The following is a 15,226-nucleotide window of genomic DNA, read 5'->3' on the forward strand; positions in this document are numbered from 1 at the left end:
GTCATTTCAACACAAGTCATTTTTAAGTTGTAAGTCATATTAACGTAGCAATAATGAGGTTACCTGATTGTCCTACATGAGTTTCTTTCCTATTAGTATAAGCCATACATCTTGTGCCACTCTTTGCAACTTTGACTTCTTTATTTTTAGGGGAATTTTGATGGGGCCATCCCACCCCACATGTTCTTAAAAGATACACAATCCGGCGGCATGTATCATTCTCACAACAACACATCTCATGCAAAATATCTGAATTTTATTTGGCCATTAAAATAATTATAATGTAACTCGTGTAAGAGTCTAGATTAGTGGTAATCCCATAATTTATATTGTAATTAGACCCATCCTCATTCAAGAGATCTCAATGCTTGAGAATTTTTTTATTATTTATTATTTACTTTTTGGAGGCTGTCAACAAAGAAAATTGATTCGTCGACCGGATAAATTACCTAATTTGATTTGTGGTTAAAATATAATGCGATTGATTGAATAGTTACATTTATTTATTATATATTTATAAAAGTATAGAGTAAATGTTGACTATATATAATAATAAAAACTCGCTAAGAGATTCTTTTAATAAGAAAATGAAAGCAATTTTGTAATTTGAAGTAATCTCTCTTCCAATGATGGGGCCCAACACTCGACATCCCATCATATTGCAAACCTAACCAACTGATGGCAGGGTTTTGAAGTCTTCCTTAAATGATAGTTGGATCTATAATCAAGAGTCAATATTCAATGCTTCACCACGATAAATATACTCAATGCTCCACTGTATATAAAATTGTGTTTTATCAAACGCCAATAAAACTGTCGTTAATGATATTTGAACTCATAATCTTCTCCGATGATGATGATGGAATTAGATTGAGGATTTAACCAATTCATATATATTAAAATGGAAGATATTACTTTAATGTATTCTTTACTCTCTTTTTTTTTTTTTTTTTCCTCTCAATAACTTGGATTGCATACAAAGGCATAAAGAAAACAAAACCTACCAATATGAGGATGCTGACAGAAAATCACTTTAGTATGTTCTTTTTTTGCTGACAAGTTAGCATTAGCAGCAGAGAAAGAGACAGTTTGCTTCATAGGTTGCTAAACTTGAGTGCAAGGTTGAACTTAAATTTTACTCAAAGTTCATAGCCTCCAAAAGTAGTTTGGGTGAGAAACTGTATATCACACTATACATCCCTCCACATAAGTTCCATTTGAGATGAGAACAAGATATCAGAGGTAGAAAGATAACTTTCTGGAGGCAGGATGGCATGCTTAGAGAGGGCATCCCCAGCTTTGAAGAGAATCCTGCTCAAATTGTACCGGTAAGTATATTTTCAGTATTTGTGATTCGATTGCCTAATTCGAGTTATGCATCGTAACAAAACAATAATGTTAAGATTTTGCAGAGCTTATTAGCAGTTGTTTTGCTATAAGCATATTGCATTTTTGGTTGAAAATCTACATTACAACAATGTCTTATGTCTGCATGCATGAAAAGAGTTAAAACAGCCTAAGTCAATGATGAAACAGCTTATTTGCTGAACTAGCAGAAAAAGCAGCATCTCCATCCACTTTATAATTTAACAAGTTACAAGGTAGTGTTTTGCGAGCCATCGATAGTGAGTTACAGAAATGGCGACCTTCTATAAGTGTAGGAAGAGTGAAAATTAAATTGATATCAAGAAATATTGGAAGCAAAATTCCACATCATAAAATTTCTTTAGTAAAAAGTACAGCCGAAGTGACAGATTTAACGAATCTTTACAAATAGTAGGAATTTGGTGACAGGAAGATGTGGTATCCAGGTAGATAAGCATTATGTGTCCAGCAATAAGTTGTATAGACCTGTATGGTTCTACCACTAAAATCAGCAACTGCAAAAAACTTCACCACATGGAAAAGAAAAGTCATGTTCAGCATCATTGTCCAAACTCAAAAACAGCCATTGTGGGATGTTTTTGTCGTGTTTAACTAATAATGGAAGCAACATGATAAAGTACTAAAAACTATTCCCAGAGGCCGGGAAAAAAAACAATAACAGAATAGCATAGAGGAGATTACCATATCATCAAAACAAGGAAATAACAAGAACTAATATGGTCCCCATCACATAAACAGAACTGTTATAATGATACATGAGCAAATGAATAAAATTTGGATCTTGGATTCTTCCAAAGTTCAAAAACTTGTTAATGGATTGGAAGCAGACTATGGAAGGATAACTTTGCTAAAAAAATATACTAAATTTAAATCATAAATCATATACATCAGAACTTTTGGAATCAATTTCGTGCGTGTATGTGATGCTTCTGGTTTTCATTGTGAATCACTTATCAACAAATTCATTAGGCCTAGTATAAAAAACAAATGTTTTACTCAGATACAGATACTAATGGTCAATATGGCAGGGCTTTTAGACACTGAAATTAGAGTAAATAGAATTTCTAAAGCTTATATAATCTACTGTTTTCTTAAATACATTTAGTAACCAAATCTGCGAAACAATGAAGCTGTCAATGGTTTTCTAAGTAATACTCATTCTGACGATTAGTATTGTTGCTTTCATAACAGTGAAAACAAGTCCATAGAGATTGATCATCACTTGTATGAATTTGGGTCTGTGGAATACCATATCCAGGTAAGCCTTGGTCTTCAGAAATCGAATTTGAAATATTCTAGTCAATCTGTTCAGTGTTCATTTTCTGCCTTTTTACCTAAAATCAGTCAAAGCCCTCAGTGGAAAAGCATCAAGAAAATGGTTTTATCATGCATCCTCAAGATTCAAAATCAACACACATAAAAGACTAAAATGGAAAAACATGATTAGCATTTTAGGATTTAGGAATTTCACTGGTTCTTTTAAAGAAATCAATTTTAGAGGAAAGACACCTTCATGTTTGGATAAAATAATGTGTGAGAATTAGTGTGAGTGGTCAACACCTGATCATATGGGTTTTCCAGCAAGCATTTTGATAACTTTTATGATGATTTTCTTGTAATGAAACAGTCTTCAACATCAGATACACATTATACCAACTTGTCAGTATCAACCCCGCTCCTTTCCCAAGGAGTCATACTACCAAACGGGATTTCGCATTATACTAAACAGATGGTAAAGGGAATTTGTCCGGATGTTGTGGAGATCATAGAACCTGCAAAAGAAGGATACCAGATTACTTTGAGACTTGATTTGTCTAAAATTCCAAATGGAAAAGGTTTGACAATCTTTCACATTACCTCAATAACATATAGAAAAATTTAATCATATTATTTGTCTTAAACGTCGATATTTCTTAATGCATGACCATCTGCTTTGATAAGTCAGTACACATGGAGCTTCTTGCTGTTACATTGACTATCTCATTTTGAGTAAATCAATGGTCCGTTTGATAGCCAAAAGAACAAAAAGAATGAAACTTTGTAACTACTTACACTAAGCAATGTTTTCTTGGATTCCAAGCTCCTTTTTCCTCCGCTCCCTAAACCAGAAATTATAAGAAGATGACATAAGTTGTCCATATTGTTACACACCACTACATTGGTGAAAGTCCGAAAGCAAGTCTGAATAGTAAATTTGGAGACAGCTGTGTCCTGTGCGCTAGCACTTAATTAGGTCCTGAAGTACTGTATAACCTAGTTTTCTGACTGTACTGTTAAGGCAGACTTCTTGTCCACAGTTTTGTAGTTTTTGTGTTGGTCACAAAATTCTGCTTCTTTCGAAAAATTGACAGTATGAAAAATGCTTAAGCTAACATGGTAAAAATTTACAGCGAAATTCTGCTAAGATTTTCTTGAATCATATTCATAATTCTATTCATGAAATTCTTTTTTCTTTCTCCAGATTCTATAAAGGTAATTGCAGACATTTCTGCTGTGCAAGCAGTAATCTTAAGTTCTCAGCTGAAAGAAATGTTGATGAATGTCAGCTCCCAAGATACATTTCAAGGAATGTATAAGACAATCAAGCTTGTATATCACCCAAGAGAGCCTTTCTTTATTGTTAGACAGGTAAACTTCCTTCCTAAGGGGAACATCAGACTACCATATAATGCAGAACAATACTTGTCACTTTAGAGATAAACACATAAGACCACCATATAATGCATGGATTTTAATGAAGGTATTCATGTTTTGACAGCCACAGAAAATCTTAGCAGTATTCCCGATACGTTTTAAAGACAAAACAGACGTCATTATTGCAACAGCCTTCTTTCAGGTTTGTGGCTGATGCAGTGAAGTAAATATTTTCTCATTAATACTAGTAATGAAATCACACTCTTCTTTCTATTCCTAACAAAAATTTGGTTAAAAATTTCTTTTCCTCGATTTTCTATTTTGATCCCCTTCTGGGGAATGGAGACAGGAACTTGTGGATGTTGGAAGTTCTGAAAAATGGGCCAAAGCACCCCCTTGTTGCTGGTCACCCATTCCACCTCCAGAGTTAAGAGGAGAACCTTTTGAAGATTTGAGTACCAACGGAGGATTTGTCTCTTTTGGTATCTTCTTAGACTACAGTCTTTAAGTGCAAAAGTCATGAATTGCGTGGTTACAAACCAAATTATATTCACCATTAGTCCAAATATAAACTTTCCTCTTAAGCGCCATGGATTATCTAACAATAAGTTAGAGAAAGATGGAACACTTTTTATAAATCCTATAATAATTTTTCTTAGTTAAATAATAGAATCAGCTATTGTTTTATCTTTTTTAATTTATGGTTGGTTTTCCATGTACCAGATAAAGATTTGGTATACTCAGTCTAATACATGTGGTATTAACTTATATGCAGATATTTCTTCACGCCATGTCAGAGGTAAAAGACTAGACAAGACTGTATGGAGTTTGTTGAATTTCTATGCCTATGTTAAATACCATGTAAAGGTAATAATTCTACATTGTTTTTTGGTTTGTTTTATCCTTGTGAAAATTCATCCTTAGTATTCTAGAAATTTTTAAGCATAGCAATGCTTACATTTTTAGCTAACAAGTTTGTTCAACCAGAGCACCAGAAGTTTTATTCAGAGAAGGATGAGAAAGCGTTTGCAGAGATTAGTTGAGGTACTGAACTGAAACCCTTTCATACCCAAGAAACTCAAGACCAATGTTTACGAGTATACAATCTCTTTTCCTTCTCTCATATCAAAAGGAATTTTGGATTGAAGACCCCAAAAAAGATGAGAGAACTAATATTCCTTACATGCTTGTAGGTCCTGCATAAGAGAAGCACGCAGGAAGAAGAAAAAGAAGAAGAAGAAGAGGGAAACCATAAGGTTCAAGGTACGGTTTCAGTCTGTGTACTTTCACAAACTCATAATAAGTAATAAAAAGATAGCTGTAAAGTAAAGGAATGAGCTAAAAACTTCCCTCAGAAGGAGGCAGCAGCTGGTGCCTTCAGTTTCTGATGGACACAAAGTTGGAAATGAGCTTAGCTAAACTCATTACCGCCTAATTCTTATTAGACAAAAAAAAAAGTATTACCACTGATTCCGTGCCATATATGAAATAAAGTATTTTAAAAAGTTATCAAAAACAGAATCTTTGCAATGATATAATGACTGGTAAGTCCATTATTCTTAGTAACTTCTGTAAGAGAGATATGGTAGACCAACAAGAATTCATATTTTCTTAAAATCTGGTTATAACTCTCTCATTGTTTGCTTTCAAGCAAATGCAGGATGCATGTTCATGAGAAAAATGATCAATGTTTCAAAACCTAAAGTCCTAAAACGAAGATATAATGACTTCAGCGGGAAGATCAAGAGAATCCGTTCGCGAATTAAAATCCAGGGATTTGGGCGTTTTCGTCGACGATGGTTGAAAATGCCAAAGTTTTCTTCTTCAATGAGATATACCAAATTAGATTAAGTTCTTTCCATATGAGGACATAAGTTAGGATAAAGAATCATTGTCCTATACTGCTTCTTATTCAGAAACATACCATGACATTGTTTCATCACATTTAAATAGCAACTGAGTGCTGTTTTAAAAGCCTTCATATTTATCGAACTATAGTGACATAACTGCTTAAATTGTATGTCTTAATATGTCTTTCAGTGAAAGTCAGATAAACAAAGCAGACAATATGTTGCTTAAAATATTCAAAGGATTCAATTTGCTTTAGAATTGAAAATAGAAATAAAGATAACCTCGCAACCATTTGGTGCTTATAAAGTTGTGGCAACATCAATGAAAGAACAAAGTAAAGAGCACTAAGACAGCAGATATGTATAACCTCAAAACTTGAAAAATTAATATAGACATTGATTTGGAAATTAAATTTTAGCCAAATAGAGGATAGCAAGATAAGTTTGGGGGAGCTAGTTTAGTTGCTGACGAAATAAGCAACAGTTTACGATCCGAAAATTCAAACAGAAAGATCTGAAAATAAATAGCATCAAATAGTATTTTACCTTTTTTTTCCTGGATTATATTAAAAGGTCTAGGATTGACTTACCAGGAAATTTGTCAGCTGCCACAGTGAATCATAATCATAGGACACCTTAAAATTTTCAGTTGTTACTAGTATCTCCAACTTCTCAGGAACCCTTTCAAATTTCAACTCTCATTCTCCTTCCTTCAAATGGATGCGGTTCATTGTACGCTTGATTTTTGAAGAGTGACAACTTTGAATGCAGATGGTAAATTATTGATAAACATCTACCAAAGTATGTATGTAGCCACGAATTTGCATCAGATGCAATGGCCCAGATTGTAAAAGTTCGCGTTAGGCTACCAGTGCAGCAGATGCATTGCCATAATTTATTTTGAACTCACAAAAGTCTTAATAACAAGCAGCGCCAAAATTGAAGGTAGATATGCGGTATCGACGAAGACAGATTACAGGTGCTTATGTTTTTATATTCTTTATTTTTTGAAATGTAAGTACTAGTATTACTGATCATATATATCGAAAAGTCTGCTCTTTTAGATCATAATCACTTTATAAGGATTACAAACACATTGAAAGAAAAAGAAAAACAAGAGGCCAAAGAGTGAGAAAAAGGTCATGTATGTATTGACCAACAATTTGCGGCCATTCGCATTTAAGTCATGAATGTTGCAGTGATTTTATAAGCATGAACTCTAATACTTCCGCAACATTCAGAACACAACGAAAGTTATCCATTTACTACAACTATAATACAAAGTAAGCATCTAATACTTAATTTAAATTCATGACCTGAGACAATCCAATATCAAATAACCGCATGCCATAAATTTTATAAAAAATAAAAAAAAAATAAAAAAGTAAACACTAGCGACCTGAAGAATGAACAAATGAGTAAAATCTCCATTATCTCTGAAAGTTTCTACCAAAATTGACAGTAAACAAAAACAGAACATACATTTCATTCCATATCGAGGTCGAGGCTAGAAGGCATCAACACATGCCCCGAATCAAGCTGCGCTAGCAACGGGCCACTGGCCTCACCACACCTCAAATTCCAGTTACTTGCCACCAAAGCAAACAACATCAAACTCAATAGCAAGACTGCAATTGCATGCCCAATGAACAGCAGCGTCATCAAAGAAACACCCCTCAAACCATCCTCCTCAAGATCACATTTCCACTCAGCATTCTCCTGGTTTGGCCAAACTGACATTTTCTTGCACCCTTTTAATCCAAATGCATCAGTGTACAAGGACAATCCAAGTTGCAAAATCCAAGTGCCCTTTAAGACCAATCCAGAGGACAAGAAAAACTCGGCGCAAAACGAACAGGGCCTAATTGATAAATACAAGGAACAAACAGCACAAACAAGGGTCAATGTACCTAATATATCATACATAGCTCCACCAAGACCCGAAATTCCCTTGCCGATCACCGAATACTCGACCAGGAACGAAATGGCTGCGATAACGAAGACGAACCCTTCATCGATATGCAAAGTGTCAATGTTTTCACGGCAGATGATCAAAATGACGAGTGCCCAGAACATGAAAATGGCTGCTGATTGCTGGAAAAACGCGAAACGATACGTGGGGTGGCCCGAAAAGGCCAAAAAGATAAAAATTTCGGAGAAGGAAGCAATGGGGAGGGCTATGGTGAGAGTGTACAAATCAAAGTTTTTCCATTTGGGTTCTGAGAAATACCAGATTTTGGATCGGTAGAGAGATGGGTTCTTGAGGTAGAGAGAGGAGGAGCAGAGTAGGCGACGTAGGCCTACGGGAAAGAGCAACACGAACGCTGAGAAATGGGTTGCTAGTGATGCCATGTGAATTGTGATGCAGCTGTGAATTTGTTGCGTTTCTCTCTGCTTCTGTATGTGTTTCTGATTTTCCTGCGTTTTTTTGTTTTCGTTCCCTCGTCGACGTTGTGAGGAGAGCTGTGAAATTCAGAAACGGTTTTTTTGTTTTTGTTTTTCTGGTTTTGGTTTTGGGCTCAAATTTTCAGAAAGAGAAGGTTAAAAGTTAAAACCATTGGCCAAATGACACTTTTCACCTTTTTTATCTTTTCTACTGTGGAATTTTTTTGTTGTTGTTACATTGAACGCGATCCTAACTTTAACTTATATTAATTATTACATTTCAAAGATTTTTTTTTTTGTTGAGAAGACATTTCAAAGACTTATGTTTTCACTTTTCTTCCATTATTTACGCACCATAATGTTGTCTACTTATATTATAATATATAAATTAATAATATCATATAATAATGTGACATTCATATTTAAGTAAGTGTTTTCCCTAACCTATTACTGTGAGCAAGTTCATGTCATCATCTTGCCAACATGAGCCTTCACATTTTTTTATTTCCCTTTACTCAACCTAGTAATACCGCTGCACATGATAGGGAACGTGCCTAATTTTAACCTTGCAAACACAAGATTTGATTATTTGGATGGATGTTGCAAACACTTGGTAACTACGAGGATAAAATAAAAAAATTGAAATTACAAGAACGAAACTAAATAAACTATGTGGACCAAATTTATTTTTCATCTTAAAAAAACATTGATACTCATTGGACCAGTCATTCTATAATAACGGCCTCATATATGGCCCTTAGGTAAGGCCCTATTTTTTAACTGTTGAATTAAATTGATTAGCCGTTTGATTAAATTAATTAGTATGATCTAACGATTAAGGGATAGGACATCGCCTAAAGGCTATATATAAAGTCCTCACAATAGAATTTTTGCTCATTGGACACCCCTTAGTTGGGCTTTTGGGCTCAAATGAAGCCATGAGTAAGATAGAGCCCATGAGAGACCCACTTACTCCTTTTTTCTTTTTCTTTTTTGTGTCAGCACACTTACTCATCTTCAAGCCGAACCGGAGCCAGTGTGCGGTTTCATTCCAGGTCACCCTTTTTCTGATGAAGAAGAAACCACTTAAAATTTGCTTAAACCCTGAATTTTGTTGTCTTTCATTCAAATAATTGTAAAACCCCACCGGCCACCCTTTTCTTCGTTGTCACTCTGCAAAGTTCGGGGGTTGGAGCTGGGTCAATAGAAACTACAAATAACAATGCTTTCTTCAATTACCTCTCAACGGCTGAGACCCTTTCTTCTTCTTCATCTCCGTCACGCTCAAATCCTCCTATATTCCTCTCTTCCTCACTCTGTTTCCACCAAACCCATTTCGATTCACAACCCTACTAACCCAGAACCGCAATCAAGTTCAACAATTTATGACCACACCACGGTGCGTGAAACGCTTTCTTCTTACTGCAATGACTGGAAGAAAGCCTTGGACTTCTTTAACTGGCTGGAAACTGAATGTCACTTCCTACACACCACTGTAACCTACAATCGCATGCTTGACATTCTTGGTAAGTTCTTTGAGTTTGAGCTCTGTTGGAACTTAATTCAAAAAATGAAGCAGAACCCAGTTTCTGTTCCTGATCATACTACATTTCGCATACTGTTTAAGAGGTATGTATTGGCACACCTTGTAAAGGAAGCTATAGATACTTATAATAGATTGGAAGAGTTTGGTTTGAAGGATGAGACCTCCTATTGTAATCTTATTGATGCTCTTTGTGAGTATAAGCATGTGATTGAAGCCCAAGAATTGTGTTTTTGGAAGAACAAAGATTTGGGCTTTGATAAGAGTACTAAGCTCTATAATTTACTTCTTCGTGGGTGGTTGAAAATGGGGTGGTGGGGTAAGTGTAGGGACTTTTGGGAAGAGATGGATAGGAGAGGTGTTCGTAAAGATTTGCATTCGTATTCAATATATATGGATATATTATGCAAGAGTGGAAAGCCGTGGAAGGCTGTGAAGTTGTACAAGGAGATGAAGAACAAAGGGATCAAACTGGATGTGGTGGCATATAATACAGTTATTCGTGCCATTGGTCTTTCTGATGGTGTTGATTTTTCAATGAGGTTGCTAAGGGAGATGAAGGAATTGGGTTGTCAACCAAATGTCGGGACCTATAATACAATTATAAAGCTTTTGTGCGAGAATGGGAGATGTAAGGAGGCATTTTCGTTGCTTCATCAAATGCCTAGGATGGGATTACTACCAGATGTGATAACATATCATTGCATTTTTAAGCATCTAGAGAAGCCAAATGAGATTCTTAGACTGTTTGATAGGATGACTGAAAGTGGGGTTCAACCAAAGATGGACACTTTTGTGATGCTTATGAGGAAGTTTGGAAGATGGGGATTCCTCAGACCAATGTTTCTTGTGTGGAATAGGATGGAAAAACTTGGGTGTAGTCCTGATGAGTCTGCTTACAATGCTTTAATCGATGCTCTGGTGGAAAAAGGTATGTTAGACATGGCTAGGCAGTATGATGAAGAGATGCTAGCAAAGGGTCTTTCAGCTAAGGCAAGGGAGGAGTTGGGGACGAAATTAGTGAGCAGTGAATCTGATGATGGGTAATTGCAATATGATTTTGATGCTTCGAAAGTACCTACATAGCATCTGGAATACACAGGCATTTCCACCTGCATTTTTCTGTTGAAAAGAAAATGGGAGCTAAGGAATACCATCTGAATAATGCAAACAGTGCTGAAGGATATGGTATTTATGGCTCCCAGATACATATTATTGTGAAGTTGTGCAGCTGAGAACATTGGTTACACTGAGTTTGGGGTGGTAACCGCAGATCATTCGACGACCTTTTGTGCTGAGCTTGTCATAGCACGGACACCTATTTCCTGCTCATAATAAAACTAAATGTTAAAGACCTTTTTGATCTAGGACATGGATGTGTGGGTAAATTTGCCTGCAAAGCTGATATTTGGAGCCCAGAAGCATGGCTTCCATTGGTTCAGAAGTAGGAAAAATGTGGGGAGAGGATATTCTTGTCAGTGCCCTTGGTCTTGACGATGCGTTGGAATTGTTTCCAAATTTAGATTCCTAGGACATAGTTGTTCATCCATTTTGTCTTCCACTCTAACAGTCATGGAAACCCTTTGATGATATTAAGCAAGTTGCCAGTGGTGACAGTATGCAAGTTGCTGTATTGGTGTCTAGCTGCACACTGATATGGGTAACTTTATCGTCTCTTTCGGGACATCTTATAACAATTTTTCTTCTTGTTTCCTTTTTTAGTTGCTGGGGAGGGGTGTTCTCAGTTTGTAACAATTCCTTATTGGGAAAACTTCTCAATCGATTCCTAATGAGCAATTAAATTTAGAGTGAGAAACATTTTTGCTTGTGTCTGGAAAATTGAATATGAAATTGGATGCACTGTATTGGGCACTTAAAATAGTTATCGGAGTCTCTGTAATGTTTTCTTAGAGCCTTTTCCCTTCCATAATTATTTTATGCAGTTGCTAGCTTAAATATTACTCATTTTAATATATGTTAGTACAGTTGGTTTTGTACATTAGCAGCCTGGGTGAGTTGATGTCTTCTTTTATTTTCTCTCCTTTCATTGCATGTATCCAATGGACCTGCGACCACTGCTTTGGATTAAAACTGTTTATTATATTGGTTGTCCAGAGTCCAGACTATGCTTCTGTTTCCCAAAAGGTGTTATTTTACTTAGGATCATATAGAGAAGCCAGTACCCAAGTTAGAAGAAAGAGTTGGACTCCTGGAAGAAGGGTCTTGCATGGATGCCACAATCCTTTCCTTCATGGTTCTTTGCAGCTTGAAATGCAGGAAAGCAAAGACTTTTGTACTTTAGATGTAATTTTGGGGATTTGTGTGGTTGAAATGCTTCATCTTTGGCATACAGGTATGTGTAAGGAAACTTGTATACAAACTAATGCCTTGATGTTATATACATTCTTTCTTTTCCCCTTCATTGTTGGTTTATATTTCTGTTTATAGAATGGGAGATTTGCTTTCTTCTCTCTTTGTTCTTAAACTTTGCTTTACTGATATTATTTGCGTTCTTGGGTGATTCAGTCGGTGCAATTGTAAATGAACAGTTTGAATACTGATCTGTTTGAATCCTATGTGAAAAATACTTGAAACTGAAGTTCACTAGGGTTTTTCACTTGTTTGACAGAGTAAACAGCCAACCAAGTCTTCAGCAGATCTATATATAGTGCAATTCCAATCTAGAAACAATGTTTAGTTTTCACCCAAGGAAGCACTCTAGTGATCGCATCCTGGGAAGTGCCATTAATTATACCCTTCCATGGTTTACCAAGTTCCTGGATGTAGCAGCACCTGAAATTCAGTGTTCTTCTCTTGTCGGTATTGTTCTTTTTTTGAAAATCTTTGGACCTCCCTGATTTTTATATTTTCAGGTTTGATTTTCTTGATTCTCTTTCCTGTAAGATCGATTTCCTTCTTTCCCGGTCTTTTTCTTCCCTTCCGGGCTTTCAGGATATAATTGCAGTTCCTTGCTTATATTGTATTGTTTAAGTCTACTTGGCTTGTCTGTGGTCTTAAAAGAAATAATAAACACACGTCATTACCAATCTCAGAGAAATAGATTTTGGAACAACAGTTTAGTAGTTTCAAAATTTAGTTTTTTTAACATTTTAAAAAGAAAAATTCCGTGGAAATGTTTGTTCAGCATTTTTTTTTTTGGGGGCCAAAGTTAGGATGGGTAGGAGAGTTTTTTCAGAGACACCATCAAGGTGTCATGGACTCATGGACGTCTGTTTTGTCTAGGTTTTGAAATTCCAATTTTCTTGGAAAGCTTGTACTTTTTTCCTACAATTACACTTGCGATATGCATCAAACACCGCCCTCAGGAAGCAAATTTAAAACCATTCTCTGAGTCCTCTTATGACTTCAAACATTCAGAGTTGAAAATTCATGTTGTTCACATGCAGCTGCCTGGTAGGAACGACGCTACAAGGACTTGTAAAAGATGCAAATCTCGCCATTTCAACGGTTCCAATGAAGTCCTTTGGCTGTTATGCACCATACAATTTCATTCATAGTTTGCTTTGTACAATGTCCCTATATGAAAATTTCAATAAAGGGTTCTAGAATGAACGGCCAGGATCATCCCATCCATGACTCAGCGGCTTCTAAGAAGGAGACAAGTGGACCAAACCAAAGACACAGTAGCTAGAAATTCAGATTCAGATCCTCCTAACAAACGGAGACCGTCAGTGCCAACAAGACTGCAAATAATACAACATATGTTGTGGAAAACTAAAAACTAAAATCCAAGGCCATCAGTTTATGTGGCTCCTAATGGCTCTTGAACTCTCTCTCACACTGCTATCCAATAAAAAAACCAAAGGCTCTCAAAATTACACCAAAAATATCCCCTCCCTTTTCCACAATAAAAGGCCATTAACAACAACTCTCACAACTTCTAACAAGCAAAACATTAAAGCCCACAAATTTTCTCACAGATTAGAGCATAGTTTCTGGTTCTTTCTTTTTCAATGGCAACTTCAATTTCTGCAACTGGGTTTAAAGGAAACTTGTGTTCCTCATTCCATGGAACTTGGGCAACTTCAATGGTGGGGGAAGATTATGCCATGCTGGTGAAATCAGTGCCAAGCCATGTGAGAGTTGGGAAGCCAATCAGAGCACAACCCATGATGAAGAACGTCAATGAAGGCAAAGGTATCTTTGCACCTGCTGTTGTTGTTGCACGTAACATCATTGGCAAGAAGAGGTTCAACCAAATTAGGGGCAAAGCTATTGCTTTGCACTCGCAGGTAATTAATATGGTCTTAATTCCCTTTCTCACTAGCTTTCAGTTAGTCTACACTAAGCTTAGCAGTAAATTAATTCTCTCTTTGGAAACTTGGCTAAACTAAACATGTTTGGGAGGTGCCAAAAGTGCTTCTAGATAATTAAAAGCGGTTTTCACAATGTTTTGCCAAAGATTAGACGAAATAGATTTTTGCAGTTCCAGAAGTAGAGCCTGGTAGGTGAGAAGTAGAGTCTAGTAGGTGCTTCTTCATAAAACACTTCCAGATAAACTAATGGAAACACTGAAGTTTTTAACAAAAAAAGATTGTATGGTTCTAAACAAAAGCGCTATACATATACTGTATACACTCCCAAACATGGAATGAAATGAAATGGTATTTAGAATTGCGGGGCATATAATTAAAGCTGCAAAATCTTATTGTGTAATCATAGTAAGAGTTTGACTCTCGTCCTCTGTCAAACCAAGAAAAAAAAAATTCATAATAAATAATTATAATAAAGATTTCGTATTTATATAATTTGTTAACAAGTTTGACACATGTATTTCTCTGCAGGTAATTACTGAGTTCTGCAAATCCATAGGAGCTGACGCGAAACAAAGGCAAGGACTGATTCGGCTGGCGAAGAAGAATGGAGAAAGGCTAGGGTTCCTGGCATGAGAAAGAAATCAGTAGAGCATGCATGCCTCCATTTTGTTGTCACCATTAGAAATTTATTGTTATAGTTAATTTCATACTTCATTCTCAAGGACTTCCAGATGCATATACTCGTCCAGCTGGGATTTACTGAACATCTTTCAGAATGTAAAATTTGTTGTCTGCTCCTCCATATCCATCTCCATCTCCCTCTCCATCTCCATATATTATATATGCAGTTGTCATGATCATTCTCCAGTTTAGTTGCAATTAAAACTGAGGAATTCGCTTAAAATTCACTTAAAAAGTGATTACATGAGAATCTCTCTATATTTATTATACGGAGAAGCGTGTGGCCACAATTAAGTCATCATGCACTACTCCCCTATATAAACATAAATCCGTTACAAAAACATAGAGGAGTGCAAGCATGAATTCAGACCCCGAGTGCATGCAAATCTTTAATGGCTCATTGGCTACACAACGTCTATCTATAAAAGGCTTAAATAGACAAAGGCTTAAATAGACAGACATGGAGTTAG

General features: G+C 36.0%; 4 protein-coding genes across 4 annotated transcripts; 3 read left to right on the forward strand and 1 right to left on the reverse strand.

Annotated features, from left to right (window-relative positions):
- Nucleotides 1-1,229: 1,229 nt before the first annotated feature.
- Nucleotides 1,230-5,987, forward strand: LOC117615241 (actin-related protein 2/3 complex subunit 2B). The gene is given in 11 exon segments (XM_034344294.1): nucleotides 1,230-1,328; nucleotides 2,578-2,644; nucleotides 3,014-3,221; nucleotides 3,848-4,014; nucleotides 4,145-4,222; nucleotides 4,370-4,502; nucleotides 4,796-4,887; nucleotides 5,008-5,064; nucleotides 5,214-5,283; nucleotides 5,681-5,760; nucleotides 5,762-5,987. Coding segments are annotated over 11 exon segments (1,074 nt in total). The 5' UTR covers nucleotides 1,230-1,269; the 3' UTR covers nucleotides 5,825-5,987.
- A 1,229-nt stretch (nucleotides 5,988-7,216) lies between these two features.
- Nucleotides 7,217-8,411, reverse strand: LOC117615348. The gene has a single exon (XM_034344417.1). The coding sequence runs from the start codon at nucleotides 8,220-8,222 to the stop codon at nucleotides 7,356-7,358; it is 867 nt and encodes a 288-aa protein (XP_034200308.1). The 5' UTR covers nucleotides 8,223-8,411; the 3' UTR covers nucleotides 7,217-7,355.
- Nucleotides 8,412-9,356: 945 nt separating this feature from the next.
- LOC117614548 (pentatricopeptide repeat-containing protein At1g80550, mitochondrial) lies at nucleotides 9,357-11,630 on the forward strand. The gene has a single exon (XM_034343398.1). It carries the CDS (start codon nucleotides 9,478-9,480, stop codon nucleotides 10,843-10,845), a length of 1,368 nt encoding a protein of 455 aa, XP_034199289.1. The 5' UTR covers nucleotides 9,357-9,477; the 3' UTR covers nucleotides 10,846-11,630.
- A 1,912-nt stretch (nucleotides 11,631-13,542) lies between these two features.
- On the forward strand, nucleotides 13,543-14,879 carry LOC117614861 (protein PROTON GRADIENT REGULATION 5, chloroplastic). Its single transcript, XM_034343782.1, has 2 exons — nucleotides 13,543-14,051; nucleotides 14,604-14,879. The coding sequence occupies exons 1-2, from the start codon at nucleotides 13,773-13,775 to the stop codon at nucleotides 14,706-14,708; spliced, it is 384 nt and encodes a 127-aa protein (XP_034199673.1). The 5' UTR covers nucleotides 13,543-13,772; the 3' UTR covers nucleotides 14,709-14,879.
- The last annotated feature ends 347 nt before the right edge of the window (nucleotides 14,880-15,226 follow it).

This window comes from Prunus dulcis, chromosome 1 (assembly GCF_902201215.1).
Source record: "Prunus dulcis chromosome 1, ALMONDv2, whole genome shotgun sequence".
Taxonomy (NCBI): domain Eukaryota; kingdom Viridiplantae; phylum Streptophyta; class Magnoliopsida; order Rosales; family Rosaceae; genus Prunus; species Prunus dulcis.

Bases quoted from the DNA above. Each gene is read 5' to 3' on its own strand.
- LOC117615348 (XM_034344417.1), bottom strand. From the start codon at position 8,222: ATGGCATCACTAGCAACCCATTTCTCAGCGTTCGTGTTGCTCTTTCCC.
- LOC117614548 (XM_034343398.1), top strand. From the start codon at position 9,478: ATGCTTTCTTCAATTACCTCTCAACGGCTGAGACCCTTTCTTCTTCTT.
- LOC117614861 (XM_034343782.1), top strand. From the start codon at position 13,773: ATGGCAACTTCAATTTCTGCAACTGGGTTTAAAGGAAACTTGTGTTCC. The intron at 14,052-14,603 runs GTAATTAATATG...ATTTCTCTGCAG, and splicing joins CTATTGCTTTGCACTCGCAG to GTAATTACTGAGTTCTGCAA.